The 26,970-nt window shown below is 35.5% G+C and overlaps 3 protein-coding genes across 6 annotated transcripts; 2 read left to right on the top strand and 1 right to left on the bottom strand.

The window, feature by feature from the left end:
- Window positions 1–3,652: 3,652 nt before the first annotated feature.
- On the top strand, window positions 3,653–9,874 carry LOC107047766 (odorant receptor 46a). Its single transcript, XM_015270598.1, has 5 exons — window positions 3,653–4,162; window positions 7,251–7,625; window positions 7,708–7,912; window positions 9,521–9,676; window positions 9,743–9,874. The coding sequence occupies exons 1-5, from the start codon at window positions 3,777–3,779 to the stop codon at window positions 9,794–9,796; spliced, it is 1,176 nt and encodes a 391-aa protein (XP_015126084.1). The 5' UTR covers window positions 3,653–3,776; the 3' UTR covers window positions 9,797–9,874.
- A 2,265-nt stretch (window positions 9,875–12,139) lies between these two features.
- On the top strand, window positions 12,140–17,581 carry LOC107047863 (upstream stimulatory factor 2). Of its 3 annotated transcripts, none has more exons than XM_015270739.1 (5): window positions 12,140–12,266; window positions 12,525–12,598; window positions 15,324–15,601; window positions 16,505–16,675; window positions 16,854–17,581. In XM_015270739.1, exons 1-5 carry the CDS (start codon window positions 12,226–12,228, stop codon window positions 17,052–17,054), a joined length of 765 nt encoding a protein of 254 aa, XP_015126225.1. In that variant the 5' UTR covers window positions 12,140–12,225; the 3' UTR covers window positions 17,055–17,581. The 3 variants fall into 3 exon arrangements, with proteins under 3 accessions (XP_015126225.1, XP_015126224.1, XP_015126223.1); XM_015270738.1 differs by having other exon boundaries at window positions 15,306–15,601; XM_015270737.1 differs by having other exon boundaries at window positions 15,252–15,601.
- A 101-nt stretch (window positions 17,582–17,682) lies between these two features.
- Window positions 17,683–26,870, bottom strand: LOC107047862 (V-type proton ATPase catalytic subunit A). Of its 2 annotated transcripts, none has more exons than XM_015270735.1 (8): window positions 26,793–26,870; window positions 25,169–25,267; window positions 23,449–23,927; window positions 21,843–22,450; window positions 21,113–21,230; window positions 20,491–20,771; window positions 19,975–20,164; window positions 17,683–19,427 (listed from the first exon to the last, which is right to left on the bottom strand). In XM_015270735.1, exons 2-8 carry the CDS (start codon window positions 25,248–25,250, stop codon window positions 19,335–19,337), a joined length of 1,851 nt encoding a protein of 616 aa, XP_015126221.1. In that variant the 5' UTR covers window positions 25,251–25,267; window positions 26,793–26,870; the 3' UTR covers window positions 17,683–19,334. The 2 variants fall into 2 exon arrangements, with proteins under 2 accessions (XP_015126221.1, XP_015126222.1); XM_015270736.1 differs by lacking the exon at window positions 26,793–26,870 and adding an exon at window positions 26,687–26,786.
- Window positions 26,871–26,970: the final 100 nt, after the last annotated feature.

Genomic DNA, 26,970 nt, shown 5'->3' with positions numbered 1-26,970 from the left:
TGATATTTTGTATCTATAATATTCGAATTATATAGAAGAATAGAATTTAAAAAATAGAAGAATAGAATTATTATAGAAGGTATTAATTCTAATTACTTATAGAAAGAAACTGTACACCGCCGAGTTAAACTCACATGAATTTCGAAAGTAGGCCAAAATTACCTGCATTTTGACACTTAACCGGTGTACCCTAGTAAAAATTCTGAACGACAGGGCGATATTCGGTGGGCGCGCCCTCCCTGACATTTGATCTCGCATATTGGGCGCGCTAGCGGCGACGTTCGCCGTTAGCCACACGTATGCTATACGAGAGTCGCTTCTGGAAAGTCCGGGCGACGGCGCTTGGACATTCGATTTCTCCTAGGGTATGATTATTTTCTTAAATTGAACCTGTTCTCCGCTTTGATATGCACGAGGATATGCATGCAACAATCATGAGAATCAGAAATTGATGAAGCACTCAGTTTTCAGCAGTGCGTCACTTATTATCGGCCAGTAGTATCACCTTATTATTCGCGCTGTTATTTTTGTCCAAACCAAAATAATGACTTATTGCTGACGTTGGTCGTAATTCAATCAGATTATTTTTTAAATACACAATAATTCACATAAAAACCACCTGTGCGGGACTGATAAAAACAGTTGTCCCTTGCACGGTGGTCGAGAAGAAACTTATCCAAAATGAATACTCATTTCATCATCGCCCTTTTGTGCTTTACATTCGGTGAGTGATGAACTATTTCTTGACTGCAAAAAATGACATTTTTGTAATATTATTAATAATATATATTTGTAATGATGGATGTACTTCACAGCATTTTTTGTGAGTGGAAGACCATCTGTAGAGGATCAGGCTGCTGTAGCTCGCAGTGCTGGCGGCGCTGTAGCTCGCAGTGTTGGCGGCACTGTAGCTCGCAGTGCTGGCGGCACTGTAGCTCGCAGTGCTGGCAGCGCTGTAGCCGGCAGTACTGGCGGCGCTGTAGCCCGCAGTTCTGCCGGTGTTGTCGACAGGGATCTCGATAGTGTAGTGAATCAGGTCGAAAAGACTGGGGATTCATTGCTCCATGCAGGAGGTGACCTCCTGAAGAACAACCCCTTGAGAGGTATTCTTGGCAACCTATTTCAGTCTGCTGCAGTCGCATCGAGTAGAAGTTAAACAATCCATAAGCAGAGGACTTCGTTGATCCTAGGCTATTAGAAATTTATGGACATTTAATAAATATTCAGAAGCTTATTTTCAACCCCACGTCTTCGAATTGAACTCAAGACCAAAGTAATCATGATCTTCCATTTTCATTGAAAATTCACAACAATAGGCGTCTTAATTGCATCATTTCCACTCTCACATCAAATTCAAATGCGAATTACTGCTGAATTTTTATTGAATTGACTGACATTTCAGCAATAATATCTGTTAAAATTTCACATAAATCAATCGTTGTTGAATATTTTACGAATTTATGCTTGAAATTTTTAGAATTGACATTGTAATAGTTTTGTGTACGAATTAATAAATCGCCACTGGATTCATATCACTTTCTCAACTGATTTTGATACTTCAAGATAATCATTGTATATTAATAATAGTCAGAAAGCTATAATATCTAAGTTATTTCGTAAGTCTGAAGTAGATGAGAGTTGTAGTTAAAGCAACATCTCTAAGGTCAAAATAAAAAATATAGTTTCATCTTGAAATATGGGACAAAATCGATTATGGTCAATATTTTTTGTAGTTGTTATGTGTTGAATCATGTATTCATTATTAATTTTGAATGATACAATGAGCGGGAATACACTACAATCCGTAGAAAACCCGTTTTTCTTAAAATTGTCCCTATTTTTTCACAGATAATGTTTATAATAGTCCGCAGCTATTGAAAAAATTCTAACTAGCTGTACTACACAGTTTAGGAGATAATAAATAATGAAATGCGGGCATCTAACACGCGAGGCATAGGCCAAACGGGGGTTATCACGTATGAAAAAATCGTATAGAAATTTTCTATACGGGTTGCGTATAGAATTTCTATAGGATTTTCGTATATGATATACGGATATTTTTTATACAAATTATTTCTATACGATTTCTATAGGTTTGATCCTATACGACCCACTGCCACATGTATAGAAACATTTCGATGGAGTTGCGACATTTTTTTACGTTGTTCTCTGGAGCGTTTAGACATCTTTCGTATGAAAACAAATATTTATGTAAAAATTTATGTATAGAAATAATTCGTATAGAAAATATTCGTATAGAAATATCCGAATATCATATACAGAAATCCTATAGAATTTCTATACTCAATCCGTATAGAAAATTTCTATACGATTTTTTCATACGTGATGGGTCCCCCCGAACTCGATTTTTCCATCTTCCGAGAAAACGGTTCTTATGATGTTCTTAAGAAACTAATCCGTGGTAGATTGATAAATTCCGAATACGGTAAATTTTTTTGTAAAATTTTGTACTAAATAGTTTCTGCGATATACAACTCTAAAAATTTCGTGAAAGCATTCCTTATTTGATTCAAAAATTAACAACAAATAATTTCTTATTTGATTCAAACAGTTATTGTCGCCTACATCAACAACACATGAGAATAGAAAAACTCAATAACTTGTAAGAATGCAATAAATTATTTATAATTTTTCCGGAAATCCATAGGGATTAACAGTATCTTTTAGAGTTTGGTACAGACCACACTATAGATTCAATCATTTTCAATCATCAAATTTATCAATTGAATTGCGTGAGAAAAATTTGTAAAAAATCATAAATATTCAGCGTCACTCAACTTATATTTTTCACAGAATTATAATTTTTTTTAAATCTGCTGTTTATAAATAAATAATTAAAATGATTTAAACTTTCGGAAATCTTATTTTTTTGAGGCGTGAAATCGATTTCTACTGAAATTCCGAATACGAATAAATATGTTACGATTTCGAACAAATTATTTTTATTGTGGAAAATTGATTGTTTATAAATTGTTTATAGAAAATTGCAATTTTTCAATTACTTCATCAATCTTCCCCCAAAAACATTCCTAAACTTTTGAATATTTTTCTCAGTTTTTTAACAATGTTTTCTAACGGTTTACTATCGAGATTTAACTTCAGAGCTGCAAAGACAGAGTCAACTGGGGCTCAAATGAAAGCTCTGATGTTCAACTACAAAAGTAGAAAAGCATTTCACTGGAGAAAAAAAAGCCAAAGTACTTGGAATCCCTAAGAAAAAACTAAAAGCACTTACTAAAAGATGATTCTACGAAATACGGGATTGAAAACTCTCAAAATTGAAACAATATTTTCCTCTCACTGTCAATTTGCGTAATACGGGATAAGAAAGTACTTCCTCTAAACAGGGAATGGCTATCCCGGGAAACTTTGACGTACTGTCACAGCTCTGTCCATCAACTCTTCCTGCACCCCCAACTTTTCTGCAGATCAATATAAGGAAGGGAATTTTCCAGGTGTGTATAATAACCCTCGTAATGAGTCAAATTTCCCGAGGGGGAAAAACTAAAACAATTGTCGTGGAGAGGCAAAACGTCGCCGTAAATATGTAAATAATTAAACCCCTTGCGGTAGCACTATTCAAACCTTTGAGGAGGGACTCATGCGACATCTCCACCTGTTCAAGTAGGAACGTTACTTCCTCAGTTTATCTCTTATTCAGTAAATTAAATAATTATCGTCTAAATACGACTGTCAGTGGAAGACAATAGGGAGTTGACGTTTATTCAGAGGGGAAATATTCTGAGAGAATTGTTATGCTGACACAGGAAAAAGACGGGGTGAAGGGGTTTTTGCCCGGGAGTTGGTGGGTCTTTGTCGCCACCGGCCTCTGGAGACCTCGCAGCTGGAAATCACCCTTTCTGGTGTATCTTTACCAGGGGTTTTCCATATTTACCATCTTTCTGGTGTATACATTCACTACAACCTCGATTCTAGGAATCATAGCGAACCATGGAGGCATCGCTGCTGTGATGAGCGATTTTTTACTGCTCTCCTTCATTGCGTGTTGTGGCAAATCTATTAACATGATTGTCTGCCGAGATACAATTATTGATGTCATTGATACCCTGCAGAGGGATCCGTGTATGCCGAGGGATGCAGTGGAGGAGGATATACAGTTCAAGAGGGAACATTTTGTTTGGTAAGAGTTGAATTCGGCATTTGGTAATTATTTGGAGAATTACGAGGCTTAAGCAAAGAAGTCAAAATATGTCTTCTGTAAAAGAAAATTTTTCAAGAAAAACTCTACTCATATTTCTTCTCAAAGCCAATTCCAAACATCATCATCACTTGAGATGGCGAACGACCGCCATTTTTCTTTCCGTCAGGCCAAACGCGAATGATCGGTTCTGACCGTTTTCTGACCCTGACCGAATTTTGTATGCAAAATTACCGTCACAGTTAAGCTACGTTTCACACAAGCCAAAAAGACCAAAAATCGTCTATATGTACAGTTGCTAATTGACCCTCATTTTTATTCCGCTCATTTTTTGGGTCATTATTCAAGGGCTCGATCGGAAAACTTTTCAATTGAATTAAATTATTATCATGAAATTATCTTTCCAACAGGAGTTTCTTCCTCTAAATTGACTTATTCGGACCATTATTCTCGGGTCTTTGCTCCATAAAATACTAATATCCATCCTAAATAAAAATAAAACTTACAAATATAGCCAGTTTGCACAACGTTTCGAATGCACTAGGCCTTTCTCTTCAGGTACATATATTTAAATCTGTAACAAATGAGATTATCACAAATATTGCGTACATGTTATCACCAGTGAATTAAAAGAAATTTGACAATAGATACCGGGGTATGTAGAGCAAATGACCAGGAATAATGTCCGGAATAAGTCAATTTGAATTACTATAATTTATTATTTGATTTATTAATGATTATCAACGGCTCCGTTCTCAATGATACAGTGTTGGAAAAAAAATGAAATTTCATGGACAGTTGACTAGTATTTTTCAGGACAGTGCCACTGAATACAATTTAAGGGGAAAAAATCATTAACTAAAATTGACAGTTCTCATTGATTATTACCCGAAATTTTTTGATTATTTCACGAAATTCCTTGAAATTTCAGTGGAACTTGAATTTGATAAAAATTTCCAAAAAGTGTACTGGAAACTTCAGCTAAAAATTGTTAACAGTGTAGAACAGAGATAGCTATAATCATAAATTAGCATTACCGCCAAATTTTGAACTAATCAATTGGTGAATATTATCCTTCAGTTTTTAATTATTAAATTAATCATCAATATTAACCAGGGACTTGGAACGAAACGAAACTGCGGTTTTTGCGTTTCGTTCCCAGAAACGTTAAGGGAAACGAAACTAAACTCGGAACGAAAGTCCGGTAACGTTACCGCCTGGAACGAAACCTTGAAACGAAAAGCTAGTAACGTTACCGCCTGTAACGAAACTTTGGAACGAAAATCAAGTAACGTTATCGCCAGGAACGAAACTCTGGAACAAAAATAGAGTGAGAGTTACCATGAAAGAATTATTTTCGCTCTAGAGAATTTGTCGTTGAGCGAATCTGTCAATTCGGTATATGGGTTATTTCGCTATGTTATTGAGGCTTCTCAAATGATTTTTTTTATAATGCAAAAGACTTGAAAAAATTTTTTAATAAATTAAAATAGTATATTTTAATAAATAAATAAAAAAATGAAATAATATTATTATTATTTATTTATTAAAATATACTATTTTAATTTATTAAAATTTTTTGTCGTCTTTTGCATTATAAAAAAAATCATTTGAGAAGCCTCAATAACATAGCGAAATCACCCATATACCGAATTGACAGATTCGCTCAACGACAAATTCTCTAAAGCGAAAATAATTCTTTCATGGTAACAAAATAAAATAATGATAAAAAAATAAAATAATATTATTATTATTTATTTATTTATTCAGATACCTGCCCTGCAGGGAATTCCCTTTGGCAGGGGGGTAATACAGTTGTACAAAAAAAAGTTGCTTATGTATGCGATCAGCTTATCAACTAACAGCTATAATACACTATCAAATCAGAAAAATAATGATAATATTATAATAATGATAATAATTTTATATCTTATTTAAATATTATTAACCCCTCACCGACGGGGCCCTTCTGTTACCAAGCGTAGTGTGTGCTCAATACAACTCAAATTTGATTATTTCTAATGAATGGAAAATTATGAAACCGGTATCTAATTGAAGCTACAGTATTCCGGTTTCCAATTTTGTTTGTCTGATCCAGTTATTCTTCACATTTGGAAATAATCAGTTTTGAAAACAAGCGTTCACATTCGCATGGGTCAATACCATGTATCGACCCCGTACGTAAGGGGTTAAATATTCAAATTCCGAATTATATTGTCGATCAATAATTTAGTTCGGAAGACGTTTACTTGACGATTATTTGGTTAATACTACATTTTAGTACAAAAGCACAAATTTCGTTTTCGACGAATGTAAAGTTTACAGGCCGAGCCGAAAGCGAGGAGCGCTTCGCGCACCGTGCGATAAACTCGACTTATTGCAGAGCGTGACAAAAAATCCTTTTCATGAAATTTAGTATTATTTCCTCAATAGACAATTGACAATTCCATATTATCGATTATTTAATTCATCTTCAATTGGAAATTTAGATTATCAATGATTTTATTATTTTAAATTCTGGTGATTATAAGTAAACCTTAATCAATGTACACGGAGAGAAATATTCAGTAACAATTACGAAACTTCAATTCACTCACCGATTACGGAATGGACTCAGAAAATTTAAGTGACGGTATCGTAATTTTTCACTGGAGATTCAGATAAAAATTACGGAACGCTCTGGAAAAATTCCGTGACAGTTCCGTAAAATTTCCTACAACCACATTTCGCTCTGGAATTCCGGAAAAGATACGTAATTTTCATTGAATATTTCTTTCCGTGTAAGGTTCAACTTCTCTTAATATTCAAGAATCCAATGATTGATGGCCATCACTGGTGTAGAAATCTCCGCAGTAGTACTCGAAAATTGAGGCTCATTTATTCGATGGAAATTGACGGTCAAAATTACTCGGTCACTTTTGTCACTCACATCTCTAATCATCACGTGATTACTAAACATTGCATTTTCAATGTTTCACTGCGTTCCATCTGTTACCCAACATTCCAAATATTATTTCCTATCGCCACAATGTTTCTCATGCCTACCCAAATGTTTAAATATTTTTTTAAGGATCAATACCCTCATCTACGGAATTTTGACAGAAGTAACCGCAATGATGGTGAGTGTGGGCTCATTGTTACAACATCCAGAGGAGGGTGAACTCCCCTTCAACACTTGGCTGCCTTATTACCACGACTCGGGCTTCGGTTATCGGTTCGCTTATGGCCAGCAGATAATCAGCATATGGTTTTCGGCTTCGATGGCTGTCGCTTATGATACCGCTGTACCCGGGATGATGATGGAGATCTGCGCCAAGTTAGACGTTCTTAAATATCGCTTAGTGAATTTTCGAACTCTGCTGGAAACATCCGACACTGTGGGCGCGTACGTTAGCGAAAGGAAATTAGTAGCTGAATGTGTAAAATGCCATCTCATAATTCTCAGGTTCATTTTTGCAGTCTAGTACATCAGTTTATATCTATTGTTTCATTGGTAGAATGATAAATACGGAGAACTGCTTTTTCAGACTCGCTGAAACAATAAACGACGTGTTCAATGCCGTTGTTTTTTTGCAATACTCACTCAGTACGCTGTTGATATGCGTCAGTATTTACAATCTGGCTAATACGAATATAATGTCATCAGAGGGATCTGGTATTATACTTTACCTCGGCTGCATGCTTATGGAGATATTTATTTTGTGTGCAGCTGGAAATGAACTGACACTTGTGGTAATCATCATGTTAATTTTGGCCCACACATAAAGAAACGCATATCTGAGGCTATCCCCAATGTCTTAAGCAACGCGAAGATATAACATCGTCTTTTTGTGATACATATAACTTTCTGTGCCTTCTGAGAAAGCTTTTAGCCGAAAATATTCACTATTAATGTAAGTGAATTCACGATTCGGTACAAGGATAAAAAAAATTAATAGAAAAACCTGACGAATTTGTCAGAAAATTCTATTGGATTTTTATTGGAATTCCTATTTGTTTTTGGCCGATTCTATTGAAACGTTCAATAGAAAATATTTAATAGAAAAAGGCAATAGAATTCGATTTTTCTAAATAACTTATTCTATTGAGATATCTTCAATGGAACTTCCTCGGCTCAAATTTTCTACGTTTTTTTATTTTCTTGATGAGAAGAAATTAAAAATAGAATGAAAAAAAATTGAAAAATTTGTGCCGAGGAAATTCTATAGAAAATATCTGAATAGAGTAAGTTATATAGAAAAATTAAATTCTATTGACTTTTTATAATGAATATTTTTTATTGAACATTTCAATAGAATCGGCCAAAAACTAAAAGAAAGTTCAATAGAAATCCCATAGAAATTTCTAACGATTTCGCTAGGATTTTCTACTAAATTTTTTCGTGCGTGTAGACATTTACAAGAGGGTTCTAGGACATTAGAGTTAGTTAGGGGTAGGTAACAGTTACATTATCACAGACAATATTAAAAGGTTGTCAATCGAATGGATAAAAACTAATGTATAATTCAATTGGTTTCATTCCTCAATCAAAAATTTCTCTTCTCCAATTCCCAATTCAATTTTCGATTCCTTTAATTTTTTTCTTTGAGTTAGAACTCTTTAATTCAAGGGTAAGAATGTGGGAATTGAAGAAGAGAAATTTTTGGTTGAGGATGAATTGTTTGAAACGTCTGATAATTATAATTCTATCTGTAGACGTTTGATACAGGTAAAGAAGTACTTCTCAAATAGTATATTTCGTCATTAGGCCGAAAAAAACTTTTTCACCACGCTGTGACGAAAAGTGAACTTTTCGGCACGCTCCGCGTGCCTAAAAGTCCAATTTCCGCCACATTGTGATGAAAAATATTGTTTGTAACTCGTGAAAAAATGTGTTTTAGCTCGTGGGATTATATCACTCGCCTTCGGCTCGTGATATAAACCTCACACACGTTAAAGATGATATTGCCCCACACGTGCTGAAATATACTATTTTGCACTCGTTACGAAATATACTATTCTGGCGAAGATGAGTTTGCAGCCCGAGCCGAAGACAAGGGGTTTTTACCGTATTTTTCACATCATTTTGCGGACAGTTCGTGACCGCCCACCACCGTTTACGGACATTGTGAAGAAAAATTATGTTCATCACTCGGTCCTCGAAAATAGCTATTTTGGCCTTGTGACAAAAATATCTATTTTTTCTCAGTGCATTGTTAGAAAACTGGTGACTTGAAGCATAAAAATTCCAAGGATTTAGAAACCTATCAGAGTGTTTGTTTTTTTCGTAAAAGAAAATTCAAAAACGAAATTGTAATCATGGGAGTGGCTCTCATTATTATTTTTGTTTGTATTTCACAGAGCGAGAGTATATCTGATGCGATTTATGAGATGGACTGGACAGAGTTAAACGGATCCACTATCCAAAGCTTGATATTGATAATGACCCGCACGACTCATCCCATTGTCTTCAAGTGCGGCTCCATCGTGGATATGTCACTCGAATCGTTCAAAAGCGTAAGTTAATGATTTACGCTAAAGGCCGTTTGTGAAAAGTCATTCAACATCTGTATTATTTTACAGCTCGTTAAGTTGTCATACTCAACGTTCAATCTACTTCAGCAAACATCAGCGTGAATGTGAGGTGATACGGATCGTGTTAATTTGTCTGTTAGCAAATGTTAGCGATTTCAAAGATTATAGTTATTGAATATCCTGCAGAATTTATCCCCTTGTATTTTAATCAACCATTTTGATTGATCCTCATGTTTTTCTAAAACACAATTCAGTAGCGAAGTGGTTTTCACAAGGATCGAAAAAATGATTGTAGGGGAGGGTGTGCCTGTACCGCCCACCTAAGGGGAAATGCCAGTTTTATATTTTATATTTCAACTTGAGTATAAAAAACGTATTTGTGAGACTTCTTTAACTATTGAACTCGTTATTCTCGAAGCGTAGACGCCTAATGCTCCTTAGAATCCACAAAATTAATTGAAAATAAAAGAGAGAGCCTATTGAGCGGTACTACCCGCCGTCGGGTAATACCATTCGGCACGATTCCAATGCCGCTCATAGGGTTTTGCGTGTATCGCTCGCGCCGCAACCTAACTTGTACTCGAGTGCTGTCGAGCAGCTACGTGGCCGATCCTATGAGCGGTATTACCGGCTCCGCTCGGCGTCAACAAAATTGTTGATAATTATTGACATGAGTGGAGTTTTGAGTTCGAATTGGTCTCAAATTACGCGTGAAAGTACCACGAATCGAATAACCACAGTTTAATATGAGAATTCAGCGTTTGAAACTATCAAAAACCTTAATTAAAAGTCCGCAAATGTTGCACTGTAAAGACCTCAAAACTTCGTTACGTGTTTTTTCATATTTAAAGTGGTAAATAAAGTGAATTTTTTTCGACAATCACATCCTATTAAATTCTTCATGATCAGGAACAGAAAGAAATTTTCAAGTTGATGGTTGTGGAGAAAATCAGGTGAGCGGTATTACCCGCTGAGCGGTACAGGCACACCCACCCCTAGTCATCATTGGAGCCAATTTGAATAAAAATCTTATTTTCGAGAAAAAAATCCACTTAAACCGTTTTACCTTGTCCTGTTACAACATTATGATCAATTTGCCAGCTGACCGTCATATTACATCTAATTAATAGGCGCGTAAACCTTCCACCGTTCTTTAGGCGCGCAGTGAGAGAATCTCTCACGTTACAGACGCACTAGGTAGGGGTAGAGGTCCGTAATCTGGTCTTCTCACTCTAGCTCCTTACTACTAGTCATACCCAAAGCTGAAACGCCTCTCCCACTAACTTTAGGCACGCGATGAGAGAATCTCTCACGGCTCTCGATCTGTTCAAATAAAATATTCGAAGGGCTTCGCGCCCTTCGTTAGATTATATTATATTATATTAATTTATTTTATTGTTTTCTTTCCAATTTTTCTTTGTGGTTAGATTAAATTAAATTTATTGGATTTTATTCCCATTGTAGTATACAAATTGTGGGAACAGTTTTTCTCATTTTCGAATGAAGAGATATTTATGTTAAATAATATCAGTATAATATAATAATTCCTCTCAATAAAATCAGATCATGAAAATGAAATTTTTCGTTTTCATGATCTGATTTCATTGAGAGGAAATGAGAAAAATGCAGGGAGAGATGATCAGCCAGAAAATAAAAGAAAACAATTTTTTATTTTTCTGAAAAATTTCAAAACTGATTTTTTTTTAAATGACGAAAAAATATCAATATGTTCCCTTTCTATGATCTAATTTCAATGGAAGAAAGTGAAAAAAAGAACAGAGATACCCGATCAGCAAGAAAATAAAAATTTCGATTTTTCAATGTCTCTGGAAAGTTTTAAAATTGATATGGTTTTTCAAATAATGAAAGAATACCCATGAATTCAATTTCTATCCTCAAATTTTGATAGAATACACGAAAAAATAGCAAAGAATAAAAATCGGAGATTAAAAATTTTATCGGATTAATATAATGTAATAATAATGTAATAAGTCTGGAGGAGAATTTCTCGCACCAACAGGCAGCGAGATAGTTACTTGAGGCATATAAAAACGGTTCCTTTCAATATTTCCAATTTAAAGGTATGTTTCATGAGAAAGTCTCAAATGCCCAAATTTTCCCATACGATTTCTACCAATATCAATCACGTAATGGGAAAAAACCCACTTCTACATGAAAATGTAAACCTCCAAATAAGAGATCACTCTTATCCTTTTTGAAATAATTCAATTTGCCCCTAAAAATGGAAGAACTAAGTTATCTATCATTTGGAACGATTCAAAGTAACGAAAGTTAGAGGGAACGACGCTACCGCCATCTAGTCACAGCTCCCCAAACGTGAGAAAATTACTCAAGAGAAGGACAGAATTATCGCGCAGGCAGAGAAATAAAACGTCAGCGAGCCCCAACGTAGTTGAGGATGCGCGCGCTGCCATAAATCGCCATCTTGTGCACCACATGACCTCGTTGCCGTGTCCCGTGACCAGCTCACGTGAATTTTGACAAATTCAAACGTTTTTTGATATTAAAAAATGGATATTTTGGAGCAACACCTTGACCAGCAGGATGTCAGGTATGCAGCATTTATTTTTCACCCGATTATTTCAGATAAATTATCAGCAATTACGTACTAACAATCGTCACCTCAAGGTCACCGTGCTATTGCCTATAGTGCGCATTTAGTTCCAAACAGACCGAAGTTTTCCTTGTTTTTATAATGAGATTACGACGGCATTGATGACAATCAATGAGACTAACGTTCGTTAGTTGTCTCATTATTGCTGTTCGACATTATTTATTGGTTATGTGATGTTTTGTTAATGTTTTTCAGTGGTGGAGTAGTAACAAAGGCTGAAGATAGCACGGGTATAGTCATCGAGGAAGCTGAAATCGTTGATTGCGATGGTAAGATTAGGCACGTTTTATTTTCCCCCCTCTGGACTATCCCACGATTAGTCCATACAGTCAACTTACTTTTCTCGTTGCATGAGCTTCCTTAATTATGTTCAGCAATGTTATGGCTATCATTTGTTTTGAATTCAGCAGCGAAGAGGCAGAGAACAGACGAGCCGGGAAATTTTATACTGATGATTCAAAATATTGAAAAGGTCGTGGAATTGATTAAAAAGAATTTATTAAGGGGAGACCGCGGTTGAATTGAAAAGTCTTCGCTCGGCCTTAAGGGATATTGGACGACTTTCGGTATATAAAGTATATGAGGTATTCCACGTCAAATGAGTCAATGGCTGACCCTCACCCTCTTGGAAATTAATGGCGATTTTTTCTACGATCGGGGAGGTTGAAAAACTATCTCAAATTTTTTCAGATTTTTTCGGCAGTCCAGTTTGGTGATTTTTTCACATTTTTCCGTTTTTTCCAATAACTCGAGTTCTATTTGTCCGATTTTTATTCATTAAGCGTCAAAATTTTCCATTTTTTACCGCCTGTACGACTATTATTAGTAATTATTTTTTTCGATTTCTAGATGCTCATAATAACAAATTTTCGAAAAAAAAGTTGAAAAACTTGAATTTTGCAAATTACGTCACGATTGATATTCAAATTTTTTTTTCAGTAATTCTTATAATCAAAACAAGTATTTTGAGCTGCTATTCAAGTTAGGCATCCTCCTGGATCTATGTTATTTTTAATTTTTTCTTCTGGAAATTTCGCAAATTTGGTCAGAACACTACAAAACGACTTCGACTATGTATCGAAAAAATATGTAATATATAGGTATACCATCAAATTCACTTCATACTGTCTACAATCAAAGTCAATTAACGCCATTTTGAGGTGTTGCGACCAAATTTACGAAATTTCGAAACGAAAAAATTGAAAATAAAATAGATCCAGGACAATGCCCAACTTGTATGATGGCTCAAAATACTTGTTTTGATTACAAGAATTACTGAAAAAAAAATGAAACAAATCATCCATGACGTAATTTGCAGAATTCAAGTTTTTCAACTTTTTTATTCGAAAAGTCGTTATTATGCGCATCTAGACATCGAAAAAAAAATTTCACTAGAAATATTCTTATAGGCAGTAAAAAATGAAAAATTTTAACGCTTAATAAATCAAAATCGGATGGATAGAACTCGAGTTATTGAAAAAAAACGGAAAAACAAAACAAAAATCATATCTCCGAACTGGGCTGCCGAAAAAATGGGAAAAAATTTGAGATATAGTTTTTCAACCTCCCCAATCGTAGAAAAAATCGCCATCGATTTCCAAGAGGGTGAGGGTCATCGGTTGACTCATTTGGCGTGAAATACCTCATGAAAATTAAAAAGTGTGAAAATGTTTTAACCCGACCCGTTTTGCCCCGTACATCCACCAAAAACGTAATTTTTCACAATTCCTGCAATATTTTGGGTGAAGATACTGGAGAAATATTTGAAAAATTCTACCTTCATCCATTTGCGTGTAGAAGAAGAGCTAAGAGGGAGGGTCAATCGAAAAGATTACAAGGGAGAGTTACAAAAAAGGAGGCACTAGATTCACGAAAGTCATAAGGGTCACAATAATTCCAAAAAAACGGAGTCGCTAGGGTCACAAGGGTGATACTGCCTCAGTTGAATGCGATGTTGACTGAAATCGAAAAGAGAAAAGTAATTGATTGAACAAAAAACTGTATGAAAAAATTGCAAACTCCACGATTATATTTGAGCAGAATAAAAATAAAAATAAAATCTAAATATTCAAAATTTTGTCATGACAATCCAACTTTGGAACTGGAACCCAGTTTATTGATTTTCACTCATAGCGTATCAATGAACAGTCACAAAAATTCCTCCCAACGCATGAATACCGAAATATAGCTGAATTCCACAAATTTTCAACTAAAAATGAAAAGAAATAAAGGTCAAATGTACAAAATTCTGCGCTGATAGTCTAATTGATCAAATATCACAGGGGAGTGACAGTAATTATTCTCTTGAAAAATAATCTTTACAGAAAGAATGCGTTATTGCCTAAGCCTTTTTCCGAAGAAATTTCATAAGGTATTTTCCCTAAGAAGTCGTTTCTAATAGTTCTTCTCTTTTACCCCGTCAGTAGGGGCGTTATGAGCATTTCCCTCACGCAACGCTAGTCAACCTATGGACTTCTCTGCAGTGCGAGTGAGATACTGAAAAGAACGCGCCTACTGACGGGTCAAGGAATTGTTTTCGAAATATTTTCTCAAAAATATTTTTCTCAAAACATTTTATCCGGACACCGTTTCCCAGGTAGCGGCAAACAAACTGTCAAATAAGAAAATAGCTTTGAAAATTTCGTGCCCATTATTTTACAAATATCTCTGAGATAACCGAGTTCAGAGAAAAACGTTACACAGACCTCCTCATGAATTTCTGAAAATCTCTTGTCTCCCAAGCTATTCGCGATGTAATAATCTGGTAATTTCATTTTAAAATTCGTCTCTCACCGCTTCACTTTACCCTTTTCGCTTGCATTCGTATTGAAAAATATTATGATTTGTAAGGAAAGTTATTTGCTAATGAATGGATTTCCTCATTAATCCTTGTTCCTGAAATCATTGGATTGTTTCACTCAGGAGGTAAAAAAAAGATACATAATGTCAGTGACATATGTTTCATCGCTGATGAAGCATTGGATCCCCTTGCAGGTGACACTGTAGACGCGGAAGACGGAATGCGTTATCAGGAGACACTGGCTTACAGAGTTGTGCAGGTCAATGGTAATGCTGTTGCCAATGAAATTGAGTTGCCAGTTGCCCAGCAGGGGAATGGAGCTGTACAAGTCTTGACATCGCCGATTAATGGACAATTCTACGTTATTGGGAATGCCAATGATGTTTTTTCTACGGCTCAAGGTACGAGATCACTTACACCGAGGACTATGCAGATTGACGCCCCGAGAAATGCTACACCAGGGTTGAAGAAGGTATGATATAAGTCGTGCATATTATTCTATAGATAACGTCGGAGGGGAAAGCATAGAGAAATTCATCCGAAAATCTTAGTTGAAAAGAATTCCGTCAGACTCATTTTGTTTTACATCGCTACTGCGACTTTTTCTATAAACATCTCTGATCAATTAGTTGAGAAAAGATTTTCCTCCCAAATTATTTCAAGACCATATCTTCAATCAATTTTTTTTTGTTAACCAACTCGTAATTTCAAATTCGAAAATTAAATGAACGATGGTTCTCATTTTTATTTATTTGCAAAATTAAGGATATCCAGGTACTTTGGCTATTTTTTCTCCAGTGAAATGCTTTTCTACTTGTGTAGTCGAACCTCAGAGCTTTCATTTCAGCCCCATTTGACCCCAAGTTTCGGGACATTTTACAATTATTTTATTATTTCAACTTTGCAGTTATGAACTTGAATCTCGATATTGAACTGTTGGAAAACATTTTTTATATCTGAAAAAAATTAGAATGTTTACTTTTGGAGTAAGATTAATTAAATAATCTCAAAATGGCAATTTTTGAAAAATACAAGCATTTTCTGTAAATAATTTATAAGCAATCAATTTTTCACTATAAAAATCATTTGTTCGGAATCGTAACAAATTTATTCCCATTCAGAATTTTACCAGAAATCGATTTCATGTCTAAAAAAATTAGGTTTCCGATAGTATGAACAATTTCAATTATTTATTTATGGACAACAAATCGTTAAAAAAATAATAATTCTGCACAAAATGTAATTTTAATGACTCATGCAATTTAATTGACAAATTTTGTGATTGAAAATAGTTGAATCAATAGTGTGATCTGCACCAAACTGTAAAAGATACTTGCATATTCTTAAGTGGAAATTTTGTTTTCGTGTTTTCCAGAGAGATGATCGAAGAAGAGCAACTCACAACGAGGTTGAACGTCGTCGTCGAGATAAAATCAATAATTGGATAGCTAAATTGGGGAAAATAATACCAGAGTGTAATACGAATATCAATGGAAATGGTAATGGAAATAGTAGCGGAGAGGGAAAGGTGAATTATGAGACCCAGGTATTAAATATTTCTCTAAATCTCTAGTTCTCACCTCGAACCCATTTTTCACCATGTTCTGCATGAAACCAATTTTAACGTTGAATTGAATCACGAAATAATTTAATTTTACAACAATCTTCTGTTTTGGTATAAATTCGACATTGCTATTCATACAGTTAATTTCATGTTCACGCAGAGTAAAGGAGGAATCCTAGCGAAGGCCTGTGAGTACATAACCGAACTGCGGAGCGCCAACCAAGGACTCTCCCAATGTCTAAAAGAGAACGAGAAACTTCGTCAGGAAGTGACCACCCTGAAGCAAATGTTGACCCAACTCAAACGTGAAAATGCACAATTGAGATCTGGCGGTATGACAAATACTCAATTGGACCCTTAATCCACCTCTCAACACTCTCAAGCAACTGTAAATACCGTCACCCATTTGGAGACTATCTTTATTAGGAGAAGAAAAGAAAAGAGGAGAACGAAAGAAAAAAAATGAGAAAAACCCTCTTTTTCGATACCGAATTCTGTTGATTGAATCGATAGGTCGCTGTACACGAATAAGGCATCACGTCCCTTTGAACAGACACTGGGATACATCGGTTGAGGCAAAAGGCTGTGAATGACGAATGCCATTTCATTGTAGATCCCTCAAAGTGGACGGATTTTTTTGCTTACTAAATAAATTATTTTCGTTTTGCTTCATCATCTCGAAAATCGCAGAAAATAATTTTGAAAATTCAAATCGGTCAATTTATATTTCTATTCGAATGATTTGTGTTCTGGTTGCGTGTACAAGTCGGTAGATTGAAGTAAAAAAAACAATTCATTGATTAATTATGGATGAACATTGTAATATATCGTTGATGTATATACCGGGGTTATTGTTATATTATTATTAAAACAAAATTTAAAAAGTAAGAGAATCTACGGTTGATTTTTCTTCGCCTAATTTCTTGCATTAGGATTAAATAAAGAGAATTGTTGGTGCAAATTAATTTTATAAAATAAAAAAACCAAAGTCACTGGAATTTTGTGCATAATTTGCATTTTATTTTCTTTGTTTTTACATATCGTACAATGGAAATGATACTGGAGCTGTTCGAAACAGTGGACAACCGAGGAAATTCATTTATCGTTTTTGTTTCAATTCGCATTGTGAGATTTGTCGAGTGGAGGGATAAAGGAAACAAGCCTTTGAAAATTTCTTATGGATTGGTTTACAAATCTGTCAGGAAGTGATAGATTCAGAAGAAAGTTAAATAATCTTTTTCATTGATGAGAAATTTTCTCACGAAAAACGTCTTAATTTTTTTTCTAAACCTCTCAATTCCAAATATATTTATAAAATAATCGGAAAATTTATTAGACTCATTACCTTCCATCAATCTCCCACTCATTTTAGGACTCAGCAACCCATTGTCAAGCCAACACACGCACAAACGTCTCAAAACGTTCATCAGAATTTTATTAACTCCATTTTTGCATTTTTTTAACGTATCAACGTTAACATAATTTCACTTTAAATCTATTCAACGCTTATATGTACTCTTTCATTAAACTTCTATCACGTTAACATATAATATGGTACAATAACTAATACTTGATGATTTTCAATTAATTGATATTCCTCATTCTCCATGGAAAAGCTGCCGTTCACATCAGTACTAGACTGTTTTATCTCATTTTATTCCATTCACTTGACACATTGAAGGCAAAGTGTGTATTTTTTACTCATTTATTATTGTTAATAGACATTTTCGGAATAAAATTACTTTCAATTCAAAATAGAACGACAGTTAAACTCTCCCAAAGATATTTTTCATCAATATTGTACATGAAATAGAATTCCAGTTTTTTAAATTTGTTCTTGTTCATTCTAAAACGTGCAAAAAAGCACTCATGGAAATTATTTTTTCATTGGACCGGCACAGACAATAAATTCCCATATTTTTGGGACTAAAACTGAGGTTTAAAAAATCAAAAATCACGGCTAAACAAGGAATAGTTTACAATGATCGGAAACACATTTTCTTTACTTTTTTTTATTTAAAATTCCGCAGGGGCTCAGGGGCGCTCCACCTTTATTGTCTCGATCAAAAAACGTTGAGTTGGCACTCGCGATAAAATGAATTACTGCAAATTTTTTATACGCAATTTTCGGATTGTTAATCCTGTAGTGAAATGGTAGAAGTTAATTAGTCAAATTTAATTAATTTCATTTTAACTGTGCATTCATCTCGAATAAGAGTGACTTTAGAAGGCAAAAACGCGTAGATGAGAAAATTTTCAGTGAAAACTAGTTTTTTCCACATTCTTTTCCTAAATCATTCTTATTGATGATTTAATATTAAACGAGAAGATAGAAATCGACTCATCACAATTTACTTCACTACTGAATCAATCGATAATTGGTGATATTTACAATTTCTGTGGAAATTCCGAGGGTTAGGCCAACAAATACTTGGAATATGTCGGTAAGTTCACTAAAGGAATTTAAGAAATGAAGACTGCACCGAGAGCGGGGGAGAAATAACGTGTTTTATGTCATTCAATGATTAATACCTCGTTCATTTTTGCTTGGGGTTTGGAACACCCCTATGCACCCGGCATCCTCGAACAATCGATCGATTAAGGGGCTCTGTGCGGAAAATAATTTTTATCATTTATTTGTTTAATCCTCCAAATTCCTGAATGCTTGTTGAATATCTTCATGTAGCTGATCGAAGTCGGATCTTATTTTTTGTTCACCATCTTTCACTGGATCCTGGTAAAAAAATTATGATCATTAGGAATGAAATTACAAAGTATTATCAAGAAACACGTCGTCCCCAAGTTACAAGATTGCTATCATATTATTACTATTATTTCATTTAAGGATTCTTGTCTGTGATTACTGGACAGCTAAAATAAAAAACTATAATCCCTTGTTTCGCATAAAATGAATATTTTTCGAGAGCAAAATACGCATGGGAGTATCGAATAATGAAGGAGTAGTAGTAGACATTACATTTCTTGCTTGCATAGAGAATAAAATGTTTTTCAAAAATCAAATCCATTTTCTGCAATAAAAATTTTTAGTCTCGGCGCATGTTTTGTATATTTTGCACAAAAAAATCATTTTTTGAGTGAAAAAGTGAAAAAAATAACTTTTTTTGGACACAAGTAAGACTTGTTTGAGAACTCTGTCGTGTTTCTCTGAATGCAGTCTCCCCTGAACGACATAATTTCGTAATTACGCAGATGAGACATGCAGAGTTGAACGGTTCCGATGTTTCTCTAATGCAGGGTTTAAAGGTAAGATAAAGGTTTACCTTGAATTTCATAGAGCTGAGTTGGTACAGGATATTTCCCATGCTGTCACGGATGACGTTCCAAGTGATTTTGTTGTCAGACTGTGCTGTGGATTCAACTGCATGTCTTGCCATGTCGTAGAAGGCAATCATATTTCGCAGCATGCCCACAGTTTTGTAGAATGGACAGAAACGATCGTAGGGCGAATAACTGAAGAGAGGAAGCGATTAAATCAGATAACTTAATTCCACATCTGAATTATTTTGTTTTATATTTCGACACATGAGGAAGATATAGAAATTTAAGAAGGAATATACGATTTTCAAGATGAGAAAGGTTCTTGAAACAATTTCGGTCTTCCAAAGCTTGAGAGATATTCTTGAAAAACACTCCTGGCCTATTGCGGTTTATCATTTCACTATAGTTTTTTTGTCTAAATGTCCAATTGTTAGAGATTTGAAAAAACAATATTGGTTATACGAGAAAACAGTACGGAATTGTTATGGCTATAGTTGATTTTGTTGTAATGATAGTACCTGTTTTGTTGCAAGAAGTCATCCTTCAACAGCTTAGCAACCTCGAGTGTAATCTTATCGGTCTCCGCTAGCGAGGCTTTACCAACCAATTGTACAATTTCAGAGAGGTCCTCCTCCTCCTGGAGGATCTCTTTAACTTTGGTACGCAGTGGCACGAATTCCTGGAAGTTCTTGTCGTAGAAGTCATCCAGTGCACGTAAATACTTACTGTAGGAGATCAACCAGTTGATGGACGGGAAGTGCTTACGTTGGGCGAGTTTCTTGTCCAAACCCCAGAACACCTGAAGTATGAAAAAAAATTGGACGCTGAATACTCATTATTTAAAAAAAAATTCTCAGGCAATTTAATTCGCAAATTTGATGATTGAAAATGGTTGAATCTATAGTGTGCTCTGTACCAAACTGTAAAAGATACTTGGATATCCTTCATTTCCAATTTTTTAATAATCTCCTCTTGCTCCAGAAGGAACAAGGAAATCGTTTCCCAAATGGAAGGATTCAAAGCACTTTATCGAGGATTATCATACCTATTTAGAAATATTTTCAAAGTTATCTGTGTGAATTTGTCTCCTTTTCCCGAGAACTTCACCGCAGCGTTTCATTTGGGTTTTTTTATGCTCACCTGAACAATACCAAGTGTGGCACTTGTGACAGGATCGGAGAAGTCACCACCAGGAGGTGATACGGCGCCAACAATACTGACAGATCCTTCACGGTCTGGATTACCAAGACATTTGACTCTGAAAATTGAAGGAAGAAACGTGATTAATCAATTTGAAGATTAGAAAGGAAATATTTCTCTCGACATCTGCGACAAACTCCAATGTTCATTGTAATAAAAATATTGAAAAACTGAAATAATTACGGAAGTCGAATGTTCTCAATGTTTTTTACATTAAATAAATTCAAATGTTTCCACAGAGTGTGAAAATGAAACAACATTATAACATTTTCTAATAATTTTCTTTCTAATTCAATTCATCTAGTAAAGTAAACCAAGTTTAAAACTTCCAAATTCGAATCAAACAATTTCTTTTTTGGAAATTTTCAACTTGCGATGTTCTTGACTCAAACAAGACTCGTTTATTTTTCTCTCAGTGTAGTCCAATAATTTTGATAGAAAAAACCTCAAGAGAAAAATTCAAACAGAAAAATCGAAATCTACTGACTTTTTCCTATCAAATATCTAATAGAATCTGCGCAAAAAAACAAACAGAATTTTAACGAGAATTCCCTAGAATTTTAATAGAATCCCCATAGAATTTCTAGAGAATTCCAATAGAATTTTTCAGCGAATTCATTAAGGTTTTCTATTGAATTTTTTCACACGTGTAAATTTTGATTAAACAAACCTTCCCGCACGTTCGTAGAAGCTGGCCAGCCTGGCACCAAGATAAGCAGGATATCCAGAGTCCGCAGGCATTTCAGCGAGACGTCCAGAGATCTCACGAAGAGCCTCAGCCCAACGCGAAGTTGAGTCAGCCATCATGGAGACATTGTAACCCATGTCCCTGAAGTACTCGGATAGTGTGATACCAGTGTAGATGGAAGCTTCACGAGCGGCCACAGGCATGTTAGATGTATTGGCTACCAGAGCGGTACGTTTCATAATGGACTCAGTGACTCCCTCAATCTCCACAGTCAACTCCGGGAAGTCACGAAGTACCTCAGACATTTCGTTACCACGCTCACCACAGCCGACGTAGATGATGACATCTGAGTTGGAGTACTTGGAGAGGGCCTGGGAAATGACAGTCTTTCCACAACCAAAAGCGCCGGGGATTGCAGTGGTTCCACCTTGTACACAGGGAAACAGAGAGTCCAGGACACGTTGACCTGTTAGAAGTGGGTGATTTGCGGGCAGTTTCTCGGTGACAGGTCGGGGCTGACGTACGGGCCATACTTGAAGCATAGTGTATTTGTTGCGTTCACCGTCGAACTCGGTTTCAAGGATTACATCCTGAAAATGAAAGGTAATTGAATTATGAAAATTTATTAGAGTCGGAGAAGTGAGCAAGAGGGAGATGGAGTGAGGGTTCTGCGGTTATTGATCTCCTTAAGGGCTTCCCATCCACATTTTTAGTATTCTCGTTCTTATGTTTTCTGTTTGTTTTCTAGATTAGGAGGCACATGACCCTTATTTAGACCCCCATGAACCTTATTCGGACCCTTATTCTGACCCTTGTGACTCTTAATCTGCCCCTTGCGACCCTTATTCTGACCCAGACAGCCCCATATGACACCTATAATCCTTATCTTGACCCTCATGACCCTTATTTAGACCCTTATTGTGACCCTTGTCACTCTTAATCCGACCTTTGCGAACCTTATTCTGACCCTCATGACCCTTATCCTGATCCTCATAACTCTCGTGACCGTTATTTGACCCTTGTGACCCTTAGTTTCTAGCCCTTGGTTTTTGATGCTTCATTTCTGAGCGTTAAAAATATCATCTCTTCATTAATTTTTCGAAAATATTGATTAAAAAATCGTCGAAGTACTCAGTAGAACAGCTTCAACTAAACTTCAATTTAGTTTTTTTTTAATTTAAAGCGTTCAAACCGTGTGGTTTATTCTGCTAAAAAATACAAAAATACAAATGAGTTTACAAAATTATTCTTTATGTTCTTGTGTGTATCAGTTCACATAGCTTTCTTGAATGTTTAATTCAGAGGAGTTCAAGAAGAAATCAATAAGCTTAAGAACCTTTCTATTCAAATTTTTCAAGCCAAAAGCCTTGGATGGAGTAGCTCATCTATGAGACAGTGCCAGAGCACATGATCGAGGTCTTCATCAGGATCACCGACTTCAATTTAGTTATTCGTAAATATAAAAGCCTTTATAGAAATTTTCTCACTATTTCTCATCATCGAAATTTTTTCAACAAATGAATCTCTACATTTGACAGCAATGTTCAAAGTTATTTGAAAACAATAAAAATTTCGGCTGAATACTCACATCAACTGTGTAATTTCCAGCAGGTGCAATATAAGTAACAGTTCCTTTACTCTTAGGCGGCAGGATCATTTTGTGTTTAACAAGAGTGTTCTCGTGAACAATACCGTAGAGATCACCTCCAGTAATGTGGCTTCCATTCTTAATATTCAATGGATTAAACTCCCAAGCAATTGTACGGGACAGGGCGGGTATATTGACTCCCCTAGGAATGTAAATCGAGTTGGTGAGCTCGTTGATGTCCTTGAGAGGACGCTGAATACCGTCGAAAATGCTCCCCAGGATACCTGGGCCGAGCTCGACGGACAGTGGCTTTCCCGTTCGGAGGACAGGATCACCCACTGTGACTCCACTAGTCTCCTCGTACACCTGAATCGTTGCCATGTCTCCCTCCAGACGAATGATCTCTCCCACTAGTTCGTAGTATCCTACACGAACCAACTCGTACATAGCCGACCCAGACATTCTCTCTGCTGTAACGACTGTGAATCAAGCAATTCAAGGCGTCATTAAATGTTTATTGATGTTACAAGGGCAGAAAATTTTAGTATTTCCTTCAGGCATGGGTACGATTCCCCTGCACGTATGAAAAAATCGTATAGAAATTTTCTATACGAATTGCGTATAGAATTTCTATAGGATTTTCGTATATGATATTCGGATATTTTTATAGGGATATTTTTTATACAAATTATTTCTATACGATTTCTATAGGTTTGATCGTATACGACCCACTGCCACATGTATAGAAACATTTTGTATGGAGTGGCGACATTTCTCTACGTTTTTCTCTGGAGCGTTTAGACATCTTTCGTATGAAAACAAAAATTTATGTAAAAATTTATTTATAGAAATAATTCGTATAGAAAATGTTCGTATAGAAATATCCGAATGTCACATACGGAAATCCTATAGAATTTCTATACGCAATCCGTATAGAATAGTTCTAGACGATTTTTTTATACGTGCATGACGCCACGATTTTACGGATGAAAAAATTTAATAGAAAAACTTAGCGAATTCTTTGGAAAATTCCATTTGATTTCTATTCTATATTATCACCCCGGGCTATTTACTCGGTCAAATCTTAGAGGTTTTTAATGCATACATTTTGAATGGAAAAGCATGCTGAATGCTATCTTTCGACTTTCCGAACCTCTATACGAGGGAAACAATTAAAATAAATATCAATGCACAAATTAAAAAATTCAGAGGCGCAATATGAATATACCGGTCGAAATAATTTCTTTCGTTCATTGTAATTAGATTTCTATTGAACTTTCTATTTGTTTTTGGCTAATTCTATTGAAATGTTCAGTAGAAAATATTCTATAGGAAAAGTCAATAGAATTCGTTTTTCTATGTAGCTTTTTCTATTGAGATATTTTCTATTGAACATTTCAATAGAAATGGATTGGGGGAAAAATAATAAAAACATTTGTTCTTTCTTCATGTTTCTCATGTCTTCAATTGACAAAAATTGATGTTTCAACGAATGCTAATCTTTTCCTAATCAGGCATTTATTCCGATCATGAGCAATTTCAAGAGAAAAAATTAGGAAAAGTTTTTTGTTGAGTTATTTTGGAATGCAAAGAAAAGTGTCTCTATTTTTTCCCCGAATTCACGCTGGTGCGAGTAAATTTATAATTGAATAATTAACAAAATTTTGCAACTTTCGAATAAACAATGTAACTGTATTGTACAAGGAATTTGCGAACTTACCAGGCCCGGATACTGCGTAAACATATCCGAACTTTCCCTCCCGGTCCTCATGGGCGAGCTTTGCCAAATTACGAGCCGCCATTTTGCTGATTTATTTACCTGAAAGAACAGATTAATAAATTAAAACTGGAAAAATCAAGAGTTGCGATTTAAGAAATGAAAATATCTCGAAAACTTTGTACGACCGGGTATGTATATTTTGATTGATTGAACCATAAAACACTGAGAGGAATATTTAAAAAAAAAACCATTGAAATCGGTTGGAGAGTTTTCGGTTGGAGATAATAATTACCGAAGTAAACCAACTTAGTCCTTTAAATTGTGAAAACAGGAAAAGATTGAGTCTTTTCAAATCATATGACCCCTTCCCCTCTCTTTAACCAACAACTGCTCCAAATAAATCAACAATTACAAAAAACAATTCCACTCCAAAAGCTCTCAGAATTGAATCCATCACCTTAAACCCTTCAACTAAACAGTAAATAAATCTCCACTCCACATCTCCATCATCCGTCACACTCCATGATAATCAGTTTCGTAGAATCAATGTTCCACTATCCCTTTTACTCCAAAAAATGTGGAGAGTAAATGGCTCCTATATCCGTCCTAGTAACAATAATTACAGAAATAAACCAACTTAGCTCTTCAAATTGCGAAAACATAAAAATATCGAGGTCTTTCAAATTATTTGACCCCTCCCCCTCCCTTTGCCCAACAATCGCTCCGAATAAATCAACAATTATCACCGATAATTCTACTCCAAAAGCTGTCAGAATTGAATCCATCACCTTAAACCCTTTAACTAAACAATAAAGAAATCTCCACTCCATATCTCCATCATTCGTCACACTCCATGATGATCAGTTTCGTGGAATCAATGTTGAACTATCCCTTTTACTCCAAAAAAATGTGGAAAGTAAATAGCCCCTATATCCGTCCTAGTAACAATAATTACAGAAATAAACCAACTTAGCTCTTCAAATTGCGAAAACATAAAAATATCGAGGTTTTTCAAATCATATGACCCCTCCCCCTCCCTTTGCCCAATAATCGCTCCAAATAAATCAACAATTATCATCGACTATTCTACTCCAAAAGCTGTCAGAATTGAATCCATCACCTTAAACCCTTTAACTAAACAATAAATAAATCTCCGCTCCACATCTCCATCATCCGTCACACTCCATGATAATCGGTCTCGCGGAATTCACGTGAGTTCGAAAAGAAGGCGTAGCCCTCTACCTACTGTGTGCGCCTGACTGTTGGACGCAAAGTGGTCACAAAAATCATGAATGAATTCCAAAAACTGAAAAACCACGAGAGGCCTCAAATTCCTCTCAACTCCAGACAATAACCACAACGAATCTCCCAGCCACGTCATCGGTTAAATAATAATTAAATCCCCCAAGATATTTCTTCCCCAAGTGAAACGATGGCGCAGAGGCGATCGATACCACCTCGTATAAATTTTCTTTCACAGTTAATTCGATTGTTAAATATTATTCACTTGTTTCGTACTATTTTTCCAGACCGCTGACAATCGTTGACACCTGTCTGTATCCGTTAACAATGATTGGACTGTTGTGATGGAGTAAAAATAGGTACAAACTATGGGAAAACTTACTGAAGACGTCCGACTTGGACTGATTCGAGGATACCACCCAGAGCAACCCAGAGAGCCTGCCCAGCTATCACAAGACTGGTCAGCTGACTTAACGTGGCGGTTCTCAACCGTTTGGGTGGGAGGTGCGTGAGACTCGATGGGTGAATTTACATGAGCCATTGTTGTTAGATTATTTTTG

This window comes from Diachasma alloeum, unplaced genomic scaffold (genome assembly GCF_001412515.2).
Source record: "Diachasma alloeum isolate Michigan unplaced genomic scaffold, Dall2.0 Dall_scaffold_78908, whole genome shotgun sequence".
Classification (NCBI taxonomy): Eukaryota; Metazoa; Arthropoda; class Insecta; order Hymenoptera; family Braconidae; genus Diachasma; species Diachasma alloeum.
The sequence above is the reverse complement of the archived record's forward strand: the minus strand, read 5'-3'. Positions and strand labels throughout refer to the sequence as shown.

What these genes read in the sequence shown, in the direction of transcription:
- LOC107047862 (XM_015270735.1), bottom strand. Translation starts at nt 25,250, where the DNA reads ATGGCGGCTCGTAATTTGGCAAAGCTCGCCCATGAGGACCGGGAGGGA. An exon ending in CTGGAAATTACACAGTTGAT is followed by an intron (nt 22,451 to 23,448) that starts GTGAGTATTCAG and finishes TTTCATTTTCAG; the next exon opens with GATGTAATCCTTGAAACCGA. An exon ending in CCACACTTGGTATTGTTCAG is followed by an intron (nt 20,772 to 21,112) that starts GTGAGCATAAAA and finishes TTCATACTTCAG; the next exon opens with GTGTTCTGGGGTTTGGACAA.
- LOC107047863 (XM_015270737.1), top strand. Translation starts at nt 12,226, where the DNA reads ATGGATATTTTGGAGCAACACCTTGACCAGCAGGATGTCAG. An exon ending in CTACACCAGGGTTGAAGAAG is followed by an intron (nt 15,602 to 16,504) that starts GTATGATATAAG and finishes CGTGTTTTCCAG; the next exon opens with AGAGATGATCGAAGAAGAGC. An exon ending in AGGTGAATTATGAGACCCAG is followed by an intron (nt 16,676 to 16,853) that starts GTATTAAATATT and finishes ATGTTCACGCAG; the next exon opens with AGTAAAGGAGGAATCCTAGC.
- LOC107047766 (XM_015270598.1), top strand. Translation starts at nt 3,777, where the DNA reads ATGCTGACACAGGAAAAAGACGGGGTGAAGGGGTTTTTGCCCGGGAGT. An exon ending in GAAATGAACTGACACTTGTG is followed by an intron (nt 7,913 to 9,520) that starts GTAATCATCATG and finishes TGTATTTCACAG; the next exon opens with AGCGAGAGTATATCTGATGC. An exon ending in CACTCGAATCGTTCAAAAGC is followed by an intron (nt 9,677 to 9,742) that starts GTAAGTTAATGA and finishes ATTATTTTACAG; the next exon opens with CTCGTTAAGTTGTCATACTC.